A 19,297-nucleotide genomic window follows, 5' to 3' on the forward strand; every position below is an offset into this window, starting at 1 on the left:
CCTCGCCCTCGTTTTTGCGACATGAACAACTGCAATACGACCACACAACGTATGGTAACCAGGGTTACATGATGTTAAAAGCCAATAAAAAAGTTTCCTTTTCTTGCTGCCCGCCTGACCCCCCCCCCCATACCCTCATACACACACACAGATGCACGCACGCACACGCAATTTGCAAGCCCAACTGGTGTGTTGTATCTTAAATATATAAAGAACGAACACCTGCATGGATTAAATAAAGCTATAGGCCTACCCTGTCTGTTTCTCCTCGCTTGCCTTTCTGGTTCGTAAACACAGCATGCAAGCCGCCTTTGTTTTGAATGGTCCCCCAAACCGTTCACAGTTCACATGGACGGGGATGCCCCCCCCCCATGCTAATTTGCCCAGTCAATCATTTGATCCACGCTACGCGCCTGTTGTGTGTTGTTAGTTGTAGGCTACTGTTGTAGCCTATATTAAATTATTATTATTATAAGTCTTTATTCATTTAATATACAACAAGATAAATTATATTAGTGAACAGGGCTCCAGACTAACCTTTTCACAGGTAGCACTGGTGCCACCTACCTTTTCATTTGGTAGTGCCACCACAAATTAGGTAGCACCATTCTTTTCTTTGTATAGCGTGGTATTAATACATGATCTTATCATGCCCCCACATCGGGCGCCATTTATTTATGTAGTGGTTTCCACCATTAAAGGTTTGAATCATAAAAACCCCTACAAAGGTCACTGTGTAAAAAACAGCAACCTACCTGGTTATACTTCAAAACACTGTAGATGGTTTCAACCCACCACAAAGTCACTCAGTCAATAAAGGCAATATTTATATTCCACACACAGAAAGTCAGTTTAAGGTTTTGTGTTGAAAATTAAATGCAGTCCAAACCTTTTGGATTAATAAAGTGACAATTTGTACAATATCTCCATTACCATTATCCAAATTAATTCCTTATTATAATATTTTTACATTTTGGAAAAAATCTTTTGCAATGTGAAATGCCACCAAATTCTTAATCCTTTTCCTTGTCTTTATGGGCCAACTTGTGAAAGCTGCATGCTTTTATTGTGAAGGCAAAAGTTTCTGAATGCTCTCAGAGCCTGCATATCTCCGCATGCTGAAAATAGCTGATCTACAAGCTCACAACGCGTTGCGGACGCGACGCGTTGTGAGCTTGTAGATCAGCTATTTTCAGCACGGAACACGAAGAATAAATCAGGCATCAGTGCTCTTCACTCACTGGGAGGGAGATTAATGTATTTTGTTGGCCGATCATCATGTATGGACCTATGGTATGGACACAGGCTACCTCCTCGATGCAAACATAACAAGCTTTGGAAGCTATTTTTCGTGGCACATTTCGTGGCACATGTTTAATCAAACAACACGTTTACTAAGTTTCACTCAGTGTTTGGGTCGGGAGTCGGCTGTCTGTGTAGATCATGACTGATCATCATGCAGTTAGATATGCGCGCTGCGCGCTCCAGTGAAATTGTACAGCTGAGAAAGATTAGTTAATTTGTGTCGGATAAGCTGCGTTCAGACCTGAATTATATATTCGCCTCGGTTCGTCCAGTTTGTACCGCGGCAGGTCGCGCCACGCCCGTTTGCGCAATTCTCGTCTTTGAATTGACTTTGTATGTAATCGCGCCGCTCTGACCATCCAAGTCTGAAGGGTTTATTTGTGGGTTTTCGTGAACGATCGTTCTTTGAACACTGGGCGTCAGGCGAACGTCCAATGTTTTCAATCAATGGAACGGGCAAGCACTGCGGGATGTTTTTTTTTCCTCCACTCATCCTTCCAGCAAGTCGCACCTGTGCGACCTCATTACATTTTAAGTATCACCCTTAATAAATTAAGTCGCATATGCGACCTAATAGGTCGCACGCTGGAGCCCTGTTAGTGAACGAAAACCTGAACCTGTGAACCATGAATTAAATAACAAATAGGCGCGCACACACGCTGCTGTTTTGCATCTCCTCCCTCCTGTCCTGTCTGTCTGTCTCTATCACTGTGATCCGTCCGTGACACCGTGGTCCGTGACCAACTGACCATGCACGTTCGACAGTCTATTTAGATTTTTCAGATTGCCTTGCAGTCGCTAGTCGCCTCAGTGGCTGGGCAGTGTCAACTATATGAATATTGCACTAATTGCAGCCAAAACCGTAGCCTCATGTGGCACTGCATGGCACTCATGGTGGTGTGCTGGCTGGGTTAGAACAGTTCTCCACTGATGCGTTCCCACTTGCGCTGGCACGGCACATTTGGCATTCGAGCGACGTACGCGTCGGGTTTATTAAACGAGGAGGAGATTGCACATAGCCTACCGTAACTCCAGAAAGACATCGGCCTGCTGTAAATTAGGCTACAGTAGGTAGCTGCAGCTGCAGCACTGCACTATAGGCTACTCTCCAACGTCCCGTCATGGAAATATTCCAGCACAGACAAGACAGCCCAAATCCTCGCATGTATGCGCTCATGCAAAACACTGTTTAAATGGCTAGTATCTAAACTTGCAACATTGTTTTAATTGCGCGATTGTAATTGCTTGTAAAGTTGGTAATCCTACCAATTTCATATGACACAAAGACACATCATATGACTATTCCTTTTTTTCTTTTCTTTTTCTTTTTTTACATGTAGCCCATACAGTTTTATATTAACATTTTAGGAGTGAATACATATGTTTAGATGCCTGTGACAGCCTCTCAGCTGGTCAAACAATGCTGCTCCGCTGTTCTACGACAGAAAAACAGGACAAAGCGTACGACAGCTCCCGACCAGACGTGATTTTTGTCTTGGCACACGATCATTTTCAAGCTTTGGCGCAAATCGTAAATGCCGATGGCGTACACCCATATTTTGGCGTACGCACGGTTGATAAATGAGGGCCATACTGTCCAGTGGCTTGGACGGTGCGACTGGATTGATCCCCATACAAGGAGCAGGCTTGGCCCGACCTAGATCACCCGAGAGACTAACGTCATGGACAGTGAGAGGAGACCGACCTCACCACAGCTGATGTCACAGACAGAACCCACCATACAAGGAGATCTGCAAGCTCCATATACAGTATGGTCTAGCGAGTATGACACAGCACCAATCCAGTGTATATATTCAATGTAATGTAACATGGCAGCCAAGATTTTGCCTGTACTAAAATTTGCCACCAAGGTGACTATACTTTATAACTGGTAGCATAGCAAGTGGATAGACCTCTGTTGATAATTTACTTTAAATCAAATCGGCCACTCAGGTGTAGTTGTCAATTAAAAGCTTTGTTTGAGTTTTAAATGCTAACATTTACTAGAGAAAGTTAGATTATACTGTGAGTCTATTATTTGTCAGGCTTCTGTTAACGTTTACCAAGCAAGAATATTGAGGATATTGTATTGTAAACTATTTTAGAGCTCATCCGATGTTCTACCTGTAAATTGACTTGCGTGCAACATGCCGGGCCGAAAGAAACAGGGAAGATGTGAACGTCATGACAACAAAGGCAAAGACAAAAGGCACAAAATGAAGGGGAAATCTTTCGAGGCTTTCACAGAAGAGATGCATACTGCATTAGAAGCAAGTCTCCACCCAGAGGAGGGAAAAGAGGCCGTTGAGATGAAACTACCATGTCCACTTGCCATGTGGGAGTTGGGCCACTGTGACCCTAAGCGTTGCACTGGCAGGAAGTTGGTACGCAAGGGGTTTGTACGAAACCTGCGCTTAAGCCAGAGATTCAACGGCCTCATACTGAGCCCAATGGGCACAAAGTATGTGACACCAGCGGACAGACAGATAGTGGCTCAGAATGGAATGGCAGTCATTGATTGTTCCTGGGCCAAACTTGAGGAGACTCCCTTCAATAAGATGATTGGATCACATCCCAGGTTGCTGCCCTTCCTTGTAGCAGCAAATCCAGTGAACTATGGCAAACCTTGCAAGTTATCTTGTGTTGAAGCATTTGCTGCCACGTTCTGCATTGTAGGTTTTCAGGAGCTGGCCTTGATCCTGCTCAGTAAATTCAAGTGGGGCAAGGGATTCTTGGAGCTCAATAAAGTTCTGCTGGAACGCTATGCCGTCTGCCAGTCAGAGGAAGAGCTGCTCTCTGCAGAGAAAGAATATCTAAATGCTCCTAAAGAGGAGGAAGAGTTTGATCCATTTGATGTAGACTCTGGAAGAGAATGTATGAATCTCAACAGACCTCAATGTATTGCTCAAGATGAGGATTCCAGTGAGGAAGAAGCTTCGGGTGATGATGATGATGATGCAGGGGAAAAAGCAACAGAAAGTGACAATGAGTCTCTCAACTCAGATTGTGATAATGAGAGAGAGTTAGGGCCGGTTCATACTCCTATTTTAGAGCCGAATAAAAGTCGGTTCGGCTCTGTAGAGCCTACAATGTGACGTCATTTGAGGTTCGGGGGGGGGGGGGGGGGGGGGGGGGCTAAAGTCGGCTCTTCGGTGCTACTGAAAATTTCTGACGAGCCGAAATCATTTCGGCACTACAGCGCCAAAACAGCGGTAAAATAGGAGTATGAATCAGCCCTTAAAACTGAAACACTACAGAATATTGTGAAAACAGGGCAACATTAGAGTTAGACATATGTGACTATGGAAACTGACATAGATGGACAGGTTAGGATGGTTGATGTTCCAGTAAGGGATTGTTGGAGGAGAAATGTTCATATTCATATTATGTACATCATGTATATCATGTGAATGTTTCTTGCAATTGATTATTATAAAACACTGTTTTCTTTGTTTTAATTTTGTGCTCTGGTCAATGGTAGTTGTCAGAGGCCCCTTTGTAGCTGCCGAGAAGGTGCAAGGAGTAAATAAGTACATTTTATTTATAGAGCACATTTCACAGACATCAGTCACAAAGTGCTTCACAACAATAAAATAAAAACATATCAATAGTAACAATAGTAATATTAATAATAAAAATAAGAATAATGAAAAATAAAGCAACGAAAGAGAAAACAGAACAAACGGCACTGGTAAAAAATAAATAATAATAATCAAGAGATCAATACAGCACTATGTTGCAAAGGCCTGTCTTAAAAGGTGGGTCTTTAAATGTTTTTTAAAAAGGTCCACTGAGGCCACAGAGTCCAGGTGCTCCGGGAGGTCATTCCATAGCCTGGGGGCGAAACTAGCAAAGGCTCGATCACCTTTAGTTTTTAGCCTTGTGGGTGGAACGACCAGCAGGGCTTGGGATGAGGATCTCAGAGGCCTTCTGGGAACATATGGGTGGAGTAAGTCACAAATATATGGGGGTGCCTGACCATGGAGGGTTCTGTGTGCGATGACAAGAATTTTAAAATTAATTCTATAATTTACTGGGAGCCAGTGCAAGGAAAACAAGATGGGTGTGATGTGGCAGGATCTCCTGGACCTGGTCAGCAATCTGGCAGCAGTGTTCTGAACCAGTTGCAGGCGGTCTAATGAGGATTTGGAGAGACATGTGAAGAGGGAATTACAGTAATCCAGACGTGATGATATCTCTCCTCGCCTCCAGAGTGGGGAAGGAGTTAGTTGGTATCCCAATGATGCGGCAGCACCTTCTCTGCAGACATTCCAGTTCCTGTATCAAGTGTTTTGGGAGGCCGGCCCAGACAGGTGAAGCATATTCCAGCACTGGTCTGATAAAGGTCACATATACCTGGGTCAACACATCTGGGGGGAGCTGTGCTCGTTTGGCCACACTCAGATAATGAACCCTTGGCTGAGCCTTCTTCAGCATGAACTGAACTTGTGCATCCCATTTCAGGTCAGAGGAGAGCTGTGTGTACACGGAGAAAGAGATCCAGGAAGTCGTCTATCACTTCAGTGTCACGGACGGTACAGTAGACACCAATCTTCACATTCCTACGGACACCAAAGGATCCAGCTTTGCGGGCCTTTGAGTAGACTCGGCCCTTGAGTAGAATAGACTGCTCCAGCACCTTATAAGCATTATACAATTTGTCTCCATCCTGGCCAACACAGATATGGAGGACCACCTTCCGAATTCCAATCATCCTCATGGGGTTATTGCCGTCGCCCATTATTGTTCTGCGGGAGTACTCGAGACTCGGGACCTTTTAGTTTGTCAGTTCAGCGGCAGCCCTGGACAATGGACATCCAATAAGAAGAACCCCAATTGCGGCGCATAAGGGTCACATGTAAAAAAGAAAAACAGATCTGAAAGCAATCAACGCGCCGCAATGCACTACGTTTGTAGCTTGTAGATCTGTTCTTTTTTTATAATTTCTAATTTTTATTGATTTTTTACATTTTGACAGCATACAGTACATTGTACATGAATCAAGTGTCTTCTATCCCAACATTGGGTCGTAGTATGCCAAAACAAATATAGACAACAGTTAAATCAGCGTCAGAAGAAAGAAAATTAAAGAACAGAAGTGAAAATAAAAAATAAAATAAAGATAGGGGGTCCTTGGGTTGTGTGATCTCGTGGTGAAATGTGAGAAAATGCATCTAAACTATAGGAATACTAGCACTGACACAAGTATTTGCCCGTATCCATAATTTCACCTGAGTAAAATTACAAATGTATTTGGTATCAAAAACTGAAAAAGTAGCCTACAGTAGCCAGCCTACTTACAGTAGCCAACATACAAGTAAGTAGCCTACTACTGTAATGAATTAGTGATGCATTCATGTATTATGGTTAATGTTGCAGCTAAGCTGATGATTTGAATGTGGCTACCTAATGTATGGTTTTGTTTAGTTTATGGTACCATACTATGTAGCCTATTACTAATTTAACAATTTAAATAAATGACTAATAAATACATGTAGGCCAATATATGAATAATGAAAATATAATCTAAATAAAAAACTAAAGCTGTCAAATAACAATACCAGTTGTCTCATGTAGCCTATAGTGGATTAGAACTATAAATATATTATTACTAATAAATGCAAATGCACTAGTACTTTACAACACTGGCTGAAAGAGAATCATTCATCCATTAATTTCTAATCAAAACACCACCGAAACAATAAAGCCCCGAATCAAGACATTGTGTACCAGAACCCATGAAAACCTCCTGTTCTGAAAGTACGCTTCAGCACAGAACTAAAGTACATTTCTGCTTATTCATCATCAGTGAGCGCGTTCTACTTACGTACCTACGGACACCAAAGGATCCAGCTTTGCGGGCCTTTGCGTAGACTCGGCCCTTGAGTAGAATAGACTGCTCCAGCACCTTATAAGCATTATACAATTTGTCTCCATCCTGGCCAACACAGATATGGAGGACCACCTTCCGAATTCCAATCATCCTCATGGGGTTATTGCCGTCGCCCATTATTGTTCTGCGGGAGTACTCGAGACTCGGGACCTTTTAGTTTGTCAGTTCAGCGGCAGCCCTGGACAATGGACATCCAATAAGAAGAACTCCAATTGCCGCGTATAAGGGTCACATGTAAAAAAGAAAAACAGATCTGAAAGCAATCAACGCGCCGCAACGCACTACGTTTGTAGCTTGTAGATATGTTCTTTTTTTATCATTTATAATTTGTATTGATTTTTTACATTTTGACAGCATAATACATTGTACATGAATCAAGTGTCTTCTATCCCAACATTGGGTCGTAGTATGCCAAAACAAATATAGACAATAGGCATTCTTGTGCAAACCCTCGACTCTCCAGTTGACCTCGGCTGGGGTCATGAACTAGAGGTTCTGGTGTTGTTTTGACTGGCAAGTGCAGCCTCCTACCGTTTGGTCTCCAGAGCGGTTCAACTCCCACACTCCACGGTTTATGATATTCTCCATAGGGTTGTAAACGAGATCATCGGTATCAAAAACCAGGTCATATTTTTTCCACCCCCTAATGAAATTCCTGCAACTTTATTGGGGTTTGGGAATCGTGCTGGAAACCCAGCATTCAACAGGATTGTGGGCAGCATTGATGGGTGTCATGTCAGGATAAGGGCCGATTCATACTCCTATTTTAGAGCCGAATAAAAGTCGGTTCGGCGCTGTAGAGTCTACAATGTGACGTCATTTGAGGTTCGGGGGGGGCGGGTACCGTCCTAAAGTCGGCTCTTCGGTGCTACTGAAAATTTCTGACGAGCCGAAATCATTTCGGCACAACTATATAGTATATAGGCCAATTCATCAACGCTGAGTGCGAGGAGCAATGCGAGCAGGACGGCTATCAACACAACTATGATGATGACCGCCGCCCGCAACAAGAGCCGTGGCCCAGCCTGAGGCCCACCGCAGCCAAGACACACAGATCTCCTCTCACGGCGATTGATGAATACTACGCCTGAGCTTGCTTCAACTTCAACTTCAAAGAACTTTTTTCCTTTCGGAAACTCTTTTGTGCAGTGGTAAAGACAACAGAAATCACAGTACACACAAACACAGTTACTATATAAAAGATCATAAAAACGACTTTTAAGAGAGACTACTTAAAAGCATAAAGCATAATGGTCGCTGGCCATTTGGCCAAACAGGGACAATGGCTCGGGAGGCATACTATGGTCCGACGGAGCATTGGTTCGATATGCGTCCGCACCTCGGACTAGCGCCTGCTCCCGTGCTTGCGGTTATGGTTAGGTTAGGGGTTGGGGTATCGGATCAATGAATCGTCGGACCAAACACATGTACCCCAATGGCTCGATGGGCAGCTTCCTCAGGCACTCTCGGTCCTCCCTCTGCAGTTTCCTAGACTGGGATAGCAGTAGATGGCGCCTTACTTGCCAGAAGACTGCCATGGCTTTGCTCGCTGCCACCGCCTGTTCTCTGAACAGCTTGGGGACTATGGTGGTGAGATGCTTCAGCTCTACCAGAAGGTCTGGGCTAATCTGGTTGCCTATGCCCCGCATGAGCTCGCGCTGATATAGCGACATAATGGCCCCTGTGTTGGCTAGTTTTGCCTGGGCAGCCATGGCCCTATGCATCCTAGTCAGTAAATTATCCATTCATTTACAGTTTCCGCTGGGGGGGTACCTTCCCCCGCCACAGAATTGGAGGGCAGGATTAAAGCGGCGCCGTCCACATTGGGCAGCAGCTCGCCACAGCCGATGTCCTCCGGACTTCTGGTGGCAGAGAGCAGTTCGCCCTCCCTGGTGAGGCGGAGGGGCAAGTTGGGATCCTTCCACTGTCCCCGAACCAACTTCTCATCAAGGATAGGTACTGAGAAGGGGGCCTTTGTAGTCTTCCCCTCATCATCAAAGAGGGAGGGGACAGGGGCTGTCCCATCCGGTTTGGCCTTTGATGCCCTTTCTACCAGCCCCATAATGATGTGGATCAAGGCAGTGCGCTCACTGCTCTCTTCCTCCCCTGGCTCGGCCTGTAGCTGAGCTGAGGAAAGGGGCTCCTCCTCCTGAAATGACTCGACGTCGATTTCTATCTCGTCATTGTCACACAATGTTCACCTTGTTCAAAATCAATACCAATTAAATGTTTCAATTTGCCTAAGTCTTTCATTCTGAATTTTGCTGTAAGCATTTCTTTGACATCAATCATCACATTGTCATCACTTGCTGCAATTATTATATCATCGACCCAAAATAAAATGAATACCTTTTGATCCTTCATTTCCCTTGTGTAAACACAATAATCAACTGGGTTCTGAATAAATTGATTTTTAGTTAAAAAATCATGCAACATCTTGTTCCAATTTCTCCCTGATTGTTTTAAACCATACAAAGATTTATTTAGTTTACACACCAGCATGTCCCCATTCTCAGATGTAACTTCATATCCCTCTGGTTGTCTCATGTAAATCTCAAAATCTATTGGTGCATGCAAATAGGCCGTTTTGACGTCCATTTGGTGTAAGATCATATTCTCTTGTTCAAGGTTCAAGGTTCAAGGTTCAAGGTTGTGCTTTATTGTTACATCTTGTGTACAGGTACATAAGAGTAAAACTTATTTTTGTTTGGCTTCCTTCAGACAATGCAGCAGCAAAAATATAATACGACATCAAAACAGCAAAACACAGCAAACAAAAAAGAATATAGAGTGCAAACAAAGAGCAAAAATATAATACGACATCAAAACAGCAAAACACAGCAAACAAAATAGAATTTAGTGCAAAAAAGAGCAAACAAGTGTAGAAAAAGCGTATCATATGTACATGTGCATGTTTTCCTTGTAGTAGGACAATTATTATTATTATAGTATTCTTTTATTATTATTATTATTTTTTAACTTCACAGTAGACTATGTTCAATATAAATATACAACAAAAACGTTTTAGAGAGGTGCAATTTGAGCTCAATAGTGCGAGGGCAAAGGGCAAAAGGTGCGGGGCGAAGGTGCGGGGGGGTGCTAGCGTTTTCCTTTTCCCTGATACACTTTGGTTCTTATCAGTTCGTTCATGTATCTGATTGTTCGGGGAAAGAAGCTTTTTTGCAGTCTATTTCCAGTGGCTTTGAGACTGCGAAACCGCTTCCCATGTGGTAGCATCTCAAACAGACTGCGGTTGGGATGACTTGGGTCCTTCATTATTCCTCGAGCTTTGCTGACACAGCGTTCATCGTACAGGGCTTGGATAGGGGGGAGAGCACATCTGCTGATGCGTTCGGCTGTCCGCACAACCCTTTGCAATGCTTTGCGGTTTAGGTCAGTGCAGTTGCCATACCAGGCCGTGAAGCAACCAGTCAGGATGCTCTCTGTGGTGCCTCTGTAGAAAGCTCTTAGAACTTTTGGACCCATTCCAACTTTCTTCAGTTTTCTGAGAAAGAAGAGGCGTTGTTGTGCTTTCTTCACCACCCGCTCTGTCTGCACTGCCCAGGTGAGGTCCTCAGTAATGTGCACTCCCAGGAATTTGAACTCTCTGACCCTTTCCACTGCAGCACCTCCGATCTGGATAGGAGAGTGATCTCTGGGAGGCCTCCTGTAGTCAAAGATCAGCTCTTTTGTTTTGTCAATGTTGAGAGCCAGGTTGTTCTCTTGACACCATTGTGCCAGGTTTTCTACTTCCTTCCTGTACGCTGTTTCGTCGTCATCCGTGATCAAGCCTATGACTGTGGTGTCGTCTGCAAACTTGACCACTTGGTTTGAGTTGAACAAAGCCACGCAGTCGTGGGTGTACAGGGAGTAGAGAAGGGGGCTCAAAACGCATACTTGAGGGGCTCCTGTGCTGAGGGTCAGGGGGGCAGAGAACTTTGTTCCCATCCGCACCACCTGACGGCGCTCTGACAGGAAGTTGAGGATCCAGCTGCAAAGATTTGAGTTTAAACCCCGGCGCTTTAGCTTGAAGTCTAGTTTGAGGGGGATAATGGTGTTGAACGCTGAACTATAGTCGATGAACAGCATTCTCACATAAGACTTCTCCTTCTCAAGGTGTGAGAGGGTGGTGTGGAGTGATGTTGCAATGGCGTCGTCCGTGGATCTGTTCTGACGGTAGGCAAATTGCAGGGGGTCCAGTGTGGGTGGCAGCTTGCTGTTGATCATCTTTCTGACATGTTTTTCAAAGCATTTGCTCACAATGGGTGTGCGACCGGTCTCCAGTCATTTAACCCAGTTACTTTGCCTTTTTTAGGGACTGGGACAATGATTGCTGTTTTAAAGCATGATGGTACTTTGCTCTCACGGAGAGATTGGTTGAAAATGTCTGTGAAGACACCGGCCAGCTGTGTTGCGCAGGCTTTGAGGACTCGCCCTGGGATCTCGTCCGGTCCTGCTGCTTTCCTGGTGTTGGTGTGCAGGAATGACAGACGAACATCAGCCTCCTCCAGAGGCTGTAGTGTGTCGTCCATCTGATGGCTATCTCTGCAACATTCCGTCACCGAGGTGTGAACGGCAGTTCCTTTGTTGAGAACCCTGGGGGTCAGACAGTGAGGCTGCTGGGGGGGGAGGGGGGCAGCTTTCTCTGTGCTTCTTCAAACCTGAAATAGTAATTGTTCAACTGATCAGGGAGAGAAGGGGACAGGGCATTATCGTTTTTCGGGGGGGATTTAAAGTCAGTCAGGATTTTCAGACCCTTCCACAGCTCCTTGCTGTTATTTGAAGCAAGGTGTTCTTCTACCTTCTTAGCATAATCCCTTTTGGCGGTTTTCAGTGTTTTGCGGAGGAAGTAGTGAGATCGTTTTTCCTCTTCCTTATCTCCAGATTTAAATGCAATGTCTCTCTGAGTTATGGCCCCACGCACAGTACTGTTTAACCATGGCTTATCGTTTGGGAAGACTCTGATGGTCTTAGTGGGGACTACATCATCAATGCATTTCTTGATCACTGACAGTACGGTGTCGGCATATTCATCAATATTTCCCTCTGCAGCCTCTTTAAACATTGACCAGTCCATGGACTCAAAACAGTCCTGTAGGGTAGAGTCAGACTCATCTGACCAGCGCTGGACTGTTTTCGTTATTGGAGGTGACTGCTTGACCTTTTGTTTATAAGCAGGCTGCCTTTTGCATCAATACCCTCACACTAGTCTGATTTGCCGTTGGTGAAAAAGTCTCTTCATAATCCACACCTGGTTTTTGATTGAAACCTTTGGCTACATAACGTGCCTTGAATTGTTTAGATTCATCTGCATTTGTTTTTAAAGCATACACCCATCTACCCCCCACTACTTCTTTGCCTTCTGGCAGTTTAGTCAGGGTAAACGTGTCATTTTCCTTTAGTGATTCAATGTCCTCATCCATAGCTCTTGCCCATAACTTAGTGATGCCATTGCCTGCTTTACTGTGTGTGGCACATCACAAATGACTCTATGCCCCTGCCTTACATGAAACACAGAAAGAAACACATTATAATACTAGCCATCAACAGAAGACTTCCCAGCTTAACCAATCACCATCGTAATAACTAACAATAACAAATACTCAGAAGGACCGTGGTCCGTAACACTTGGCTTGCTTTCTTTGGCGAAGACAAAACAGTCAGCATGTTGATGAAGACATTGAAACTTGTGTCTATGTAAATATAGCTAGCTGATGGCCCATCAGCTAGGGTTGGTATCGTCATCTAGGTGTCTTTTGTTATGAGCCTTTCACATTGAAATGAAGCCTGACTGCAGAACTAACTGGGAGGAGGCGTTACTGTTTATACTCCTACATCATCAACACACTACATGAAGTTGTCTATTTTCACACATAAAGCAAGGAGTAAGAATTGTAACTGATTATAACTGTGTCATTGAAGTGGCATGTTTTTTCACAACAACTATAACATAAATGTGTGTTGTGAATGGTGTTTGCTCAGGCACATATGACATACATTCTCCATTCATTGTCAATGGCATTGTGTTCAGACAGAATCTACACTATAGCTGTTTGTAGGATAGCTGTTTATAGGAGGGGCTACCCCTCAAAAATAGAAAGAAAATTAACCCCATCATGTTGAAAATAAGCTCCATACACAAGATGAAACAAAACGTCTGTTTTTGTGTTTGTCTATTCATGCATTGATTGTTACTTTTACATTTTTTCCCCCACATTTCTAAAATGCTTTAGAATTATTATTATTCTTTTTTTTTAATTTTCAATGATAACACACAGATGTCCTGTAGTGGTGAAACCTTTATTCAACAAAACATAATTTCCTGTCAAGGGATAAAATGGGATATTTGAGGTAATAAGAACACCTCTATAAAGACACAACACTCTGTACAATGTCAACAAGTAATCAAACTAAGTGATTGTGTGCCATATATAGCACTCTATATAGCATACTCTAGCATTCAGAGATTGTGGAATAGTATACTACATAGTAACCCATGAGGAGGGAATAAAGAATAATACGTGTTCATGTTGAATAGAAAATAAGATCCATTCAATGGATGAATCAAACCCCATTCATAACAAACTATTAATGTTTATTTTAATCATTTAATCATTATTTTAATTGTTCACCGAAACAAATTCCTAACATGTTTTACATGTATGGCAATAAAGGCTTCTGATTCTGATCAGCCATGTTGATATGGTCAGACACACACACACACACACACACACACACACACACACACAGGCGGTGGATCAGGGCGGGGTAGAGTGGCCGGATGTTCGCACCTGGGCTCCCCCAGAGTTATTGTCGAAGTGTTCTTGAGCAAGTCACTGAACCCCTAATTGCTCCTGATGTGCTGGTTGGTGTCTTGCATGGTTTCCACCGCCATTGGTGTATGAATGGGTCTGTGTATGACTAATTTATACTAGAGATGGGATTTATGGCTCTTTGAAGGGAGCCGGATCTCCCCCCCCGCACCCGATGGGTGCGGGGGGGGGAAAAACTCTGTCTGCCCAGTGTCCACCCAGTACCTCCCCAGGGCCTCCCTAGTGACTCCCCACTCCCCAGTGCCTCCCCAGTGTCTCCCCAGTGTCCCCCCCCAGTGCCTCCCCAGTGTATCCTGCTTAGGGCGCCAGCTTGCTCATGACCGGCCCTGGTTGAAACCCCCTTGCTCCCCTCCTCCTCTAAAAAGGAACGGCTCCCTACTGTGAACCGGATCCCATCGTTCCTTTCAAAGAGCCGTTCAAATGATCCGACTCGTTCACGAACGTCACATCTCTAATTTATACTAACAGGCTTCCCCCTGTATGACTCCTCATGTGTCTTTTTAGATTAGACATGTCAGCAAAGCCTTTACTACAAACTTTACAAGAAAATGGCTTTTCGCCTGTATGAGTCCTCATGTGTGCTTTTAGATAGCTTGTGTTAACATTAAGGCTGTCAAAAATAACGCGTTAACGACGTTAATTAATTGCGTTAAAATATTTAGCGCAATTAACGCATGCGCATTGTTCCCCCTAACCTTAGAGTATAAGCCCCTAACGCGAGGCTCAGGAACGTCCAGTGCATAACAAATCTGTCACTGTGTAGCGCACAATCATGATTGAACAACACCAGAGAGATACACTGTAGCTTGTGTATTGTAGTTGGGTTCAATGGGTTGCCAAGTGGTTTGATTCTGTAACTCTGTTGCGTTACTTTGTCTGCCTACAGTGCCTAGCAAAGCCCCTTTGGATCATCATTCATTAGGCTACACACACACACACACACACACACACACACACACACACACACACACACACACACACACACGCACGCCTCCTCCAGTCTTCTTCCTCCGCACGCATGCACACACGCACACTACTAGTGCTGTGTAGCTTTGATTGATTGATTGATTGAAGAATTTATTAACAGTTTGCAGAATTACAGTACATTTCAAGCACAAACTCAATACAAAGGCTGTTAACTGTGAGTGGACGACCCAATTAAGCATTACACTTGTTTCCAATAGGGTCCACCATGTTCAAATCATCAAAACATTTAGAGACGTACAAATAGACACTTCTATAGACAGAACAGGAATTCATCATAAAGGAGGTAAAAAGGGAAAAGAAATATATACAGTGAGGGGAAAAAGGGGGGGGATTCAGATTTTACGGGGGCCAGTTTCGAATTGCAGCCATCCGTAGGTGCCCTTTGAGAGCGGTTTTGAAGGAGTCAAGGGATTCGCATTCGCTATCGGGATCAGACGCAGCGCTCTGCAAGAATCCCTCACAACACTTTATAGTACCGTCGGGTCCGTCGCAACTTGTGGACAGTTTGAAAATGCGGGTCCTACGTGCATTAAGCCATTAACGTTGGTCCGCCTGGTTTCGTTTTGTCCAACGCGATTACGTGAATCAGCATGGCTGCGCCTGCAGTAGGCTATTACCAAAACAAACACATGGTAGGCTACTTTTGTGTCGCACATGGAAAGCAACTGAAAACGACCATGGATATAAAGACAGTTCTCCTGTGCTGCTGTGCACAGCGCAGATAATGCACAACTCCAGGTACGAACCAAAACACTGACTGAAGCTGATCATTCACGACTAACTATCTCCAGAGTCCTGCAGTCCCGCAATGAAGGAGAGACAATCTCGTCTCTCACTATAGTCCACTTCTCTACAATGCCATTCTAGCCTTAACACCTACATTTATATGTTATTCAATATATTACTTTAGCGCAAAATATAGGCTTTTCTAAACCAAGCCCTGTTTCAAAAATGGATATGTGCCATGTTATTGTATTTTGTTAATTAACTATAGTCTACAGTTTAACCCATTGATTCTCAGCCATTTTAATTTCAAGGACCCCCAAATTAAATTGATAGAAAGTAGCCTAGGCCATTTCATTATGATTTTTATCTCTGGACTGGGACCCAGTCTCCATCCATCCATCCATCCATCTTCAACCGCTTATCCGTGGTCGGGTCGCGGGGCAACAGCTCCCCCAGAGTGTTCCAGACTTCCCTCTCCAGAGCAACATTAGTGACTTCCTCATGGGGGACACCAGTCTACATGGCCAAAAGCCAGTGTTAATTTAACTCAAAGTGTAGGCTAGGCCTACAAATGCTCACATCATATATAAATGCATTAGAAAACAAAAAACAAATTTATATCCGCTTTCTGTCATTTATATTAACATTTCCACAACAATATACAGGAAAATATGGCATATTTTGGACATAGTTCGAATGGTGATTAATCATGATTACATTAATTTTGAAGCTGTGATTAATCTGATTAAAAAATTTAATCATTTGACAGCCCTAGTTATTAGGCAGAAATGTGTAGGGTTGAAGTGGTTAATGTATGTTTTCTAATCAAAATTAAAATCGCCAAAGTAACTAGTAACTAACGTTTTCAAATAATTGTAGTGAAATTAAAGTACACATTTTGGCTCTGAGATGTAGTGGAGTAGAAGTAAAAGTATTGGAAATACTCAAGTACTGTACTTAGTTACTTTCCACCACTGCTATGTAAATATCTCTGATGGGCCATTATCATCTAGGTGTCTTTTGTTATGAGCCTTTCACATTGAAATTGGGCCTGACTCTGCAGTTGACTGGAGGAGAGCTGCATGGATGGAGGTGGGAGGAGCTGTTATTCCACTCTAAGACAAAAGTGAGACGTTGCTACTTACAGCCTACCCCTACTCATACCTAGCCTGGGTAAACCCACTCCCCCTGCTGGACAACATTTCATTCTAATGCAAATCTGGCGAGGGGGGAGGGGTTTACCCAGGCTAACTCATACCGGCCTACTGTCCAGAAACCATTTCAGTCCAGCTTTTAGACTGCACTCTTCAACGTGTCGTGGCCTTCTGAGAAAACATCGGTGCAGGATATATCCCCAAATTACAGGTAAGGAATATTGATAATACACTTTATAATCCTCAGAAGTTGTTGTCCATTGTCACATGTAAAGTAAGGAGTACACATTGTAATTGAAATTGTGTCATTTTAGTGGCATAACATACATTTTGTGAACAGTCTCTTCACATTGTATGTGTGCCGATTTTCCCTTGTTTATTCAGTGTTGGAATAATCAGATTGTTTTTCCCCCTATGTTATAACACAGGTAAATATCAAAACCAGTATACACAGTATGACTAAATGAAATATTATGATTAAAAAAAATGTATTCACTACTTTAATATAGGGAATACTGAAAGAATTAAGACTTTAGTGAGACAGTGGCTTAGTGATGGCTGCATGTCTGCACGCCTATAGACATAACTAGAAAAGGATCGCTGCAAGCAGCGATAAGGCTGAACCAAGCAGGAAGGCAATAAGAATAATATGCACAAGAAACATGGAAGACTAAACTTGAGAGACCATGGAATTGTGACAGGGTCGTTTTTTTATAGTGGGGGGCAGGTACGGGTTCTTGAAGACTCACACAGAGTTGGCGGTGCCCAGATTTGAACCCATGACCTTGTGTTGCAAAGGCAAGAGCTCTACCTACCGAGCTAACAAGCAAAATCATTCAGTGTTTTTGTAGCAAGTTGCACAAGGATAACTAATGATAAAGGTGGGTAAAGATAAATTAATTGACTGCCGGAAACCAGAAAATGTACCAGATTCAGACGAGGAGCTCAATGAGTGAGTGAATACCAATGAAATGAGTCGGAAACAGGGATTAAAGGTTCACTGAAAAATTATTATTAAACTTCACAGAAAATAAACAGCTTTGAACATTCATGAAAAACAAACACATGGGGCCCACTTTAAGTTGTTGAATTGAAAAGTCCTAGTTCAGTTCCTATTCAATTCAGGGAAAGCAGTCTCTTTCTCCAATTTGGAGAACCAGATTACCACATTTGTGGGGGGGGGGGGGACCTGGGAGGCCATTATGGGTCGTGTTCATTCTTCATCAATATGTGCTAAACATGGGGTGTTGCAATGTAAATTTCTCCACCGGGTGTACTGGACCAAGGTGCGGTTAGCCAGGATTTATGATAGTGTCGATCCAACGTGCAATAGATGCCACCAGGCTCCAGCTAATCTTCTTCATATGTTTTGGACCTGTCCAGCCTTACAGTCTTTTTGGTCAGCTATATTTGATACTATTTCAGATGTGTTACAGTTGCCCATAGAGCCATCCCCTATTATTTCCCTATTTGGCGTCCTTCCTGAAACTATCCCCCTGCCTAAATATCAATCTGACCTTGTCGCTTTTGTGACGCTTCTAGCAAGACGTCTTATTCTTATGCATTGGAAAAAAACATACCCCCCTTCACATTCCCGTTGGATATCTGACATACTATATTTTTTTAAATTGGAAAAAATTAAATACACATTGCGTGGCTCAATCTCCAAATTCAGTAAAGCATGGCAGCCTTTTCTATTGACTGCCCCCGATTGAACCTGAATAGCTGTCGCCTGACTAGCCAACCTGTCTTGTCTGGATGATGTTTGTGACCATGAATTGCTTTGTATATTGACTATATTGGAGTGGGGTTTTTTTCTTTTTTTTTTATATATATAAAAAAAATCACACCTGTGTGGGGCGCTCACTTCGCATTCTCTCATGTTGGGCTAGTTGGTGTCAAGGTTTGCTCAGCAGTTGCTGATGTCTGCTCAGGAGGTTTGAGTGTTTACTCAGACCGAAAACAAATTAGAGGGAACATTGCCGCGGACCACTGCACCAACCTCCGCAGGGACCCCCCTTATATTAAACACGCATCTATACGGAAGCTGCTGGTTATTATTCATATTGAATCAATTCTTGTTTTGTTTTGAATGTTCTTTGGTTGTCTTGATTTGGAATTTGTGTTGTGTGTGTGTGTTTAAGTTTTTTGTATTTGTTACTCTGTTTGTATTTCTCAATTTACTTCTATATTTGTAAAAAACTAAATGAATAAACAGAAGGAAAAAAAAAAAGAAAATGTAATTAATGCCTGGGATTCAAAAACGGGTTTTGATTCCCATTGTTATTTGTCGCAATGTAATTTATTATACTGTAATTATTCTGTTAATTAAACAAAGTGCAAACAATGGCTGCTCTCTGACAATGTATTCCATTTTCTCTTGTTGCATAGACTTAGAC

General features: G+C 43.2%; 1 protein-coding gene across 1 annotated transcript; it reads left to right on the forward strand.

The window, feature by feature from the left end:
• Positions 1-3,451: 3,451 nt before the first annotated feature.
• LOC306941116 (18S rRNA aminocarboxypropyltransferase-like) lies at positions 3,452-5,424 on the forward strand (the record flags this gene model as incomplete). The annotated part of the gene is made up of 3 exons (XM_079526430.1): positions 3,452-4,311; positions 4,787-4,818; positions 5,350-5,424. Exons 1-3 carry the CDS (start codon positions 3,453-3,455, stop codon positions 5,422-5,424), a joined length of 966 nt encoding a protein of 321 aa, XP_079382556.1. The 5' UTR covers position 3,452.
• Between the last annotated feature and the right edge of the window lie 13,873 nt (positions 5,425-19,297).

Source organism: Electrona antarctica, assembly GCF_951216825.1.
Source record: "Electrona antarctica genome assembly, chromosome: 17".
Classification (NCBI taxonomy): Eukaryota; Metazoa; Chordata; class Actinopteri; order Myctophiformes; family Myctophidae; genus Electrona; species Electrona antarctica.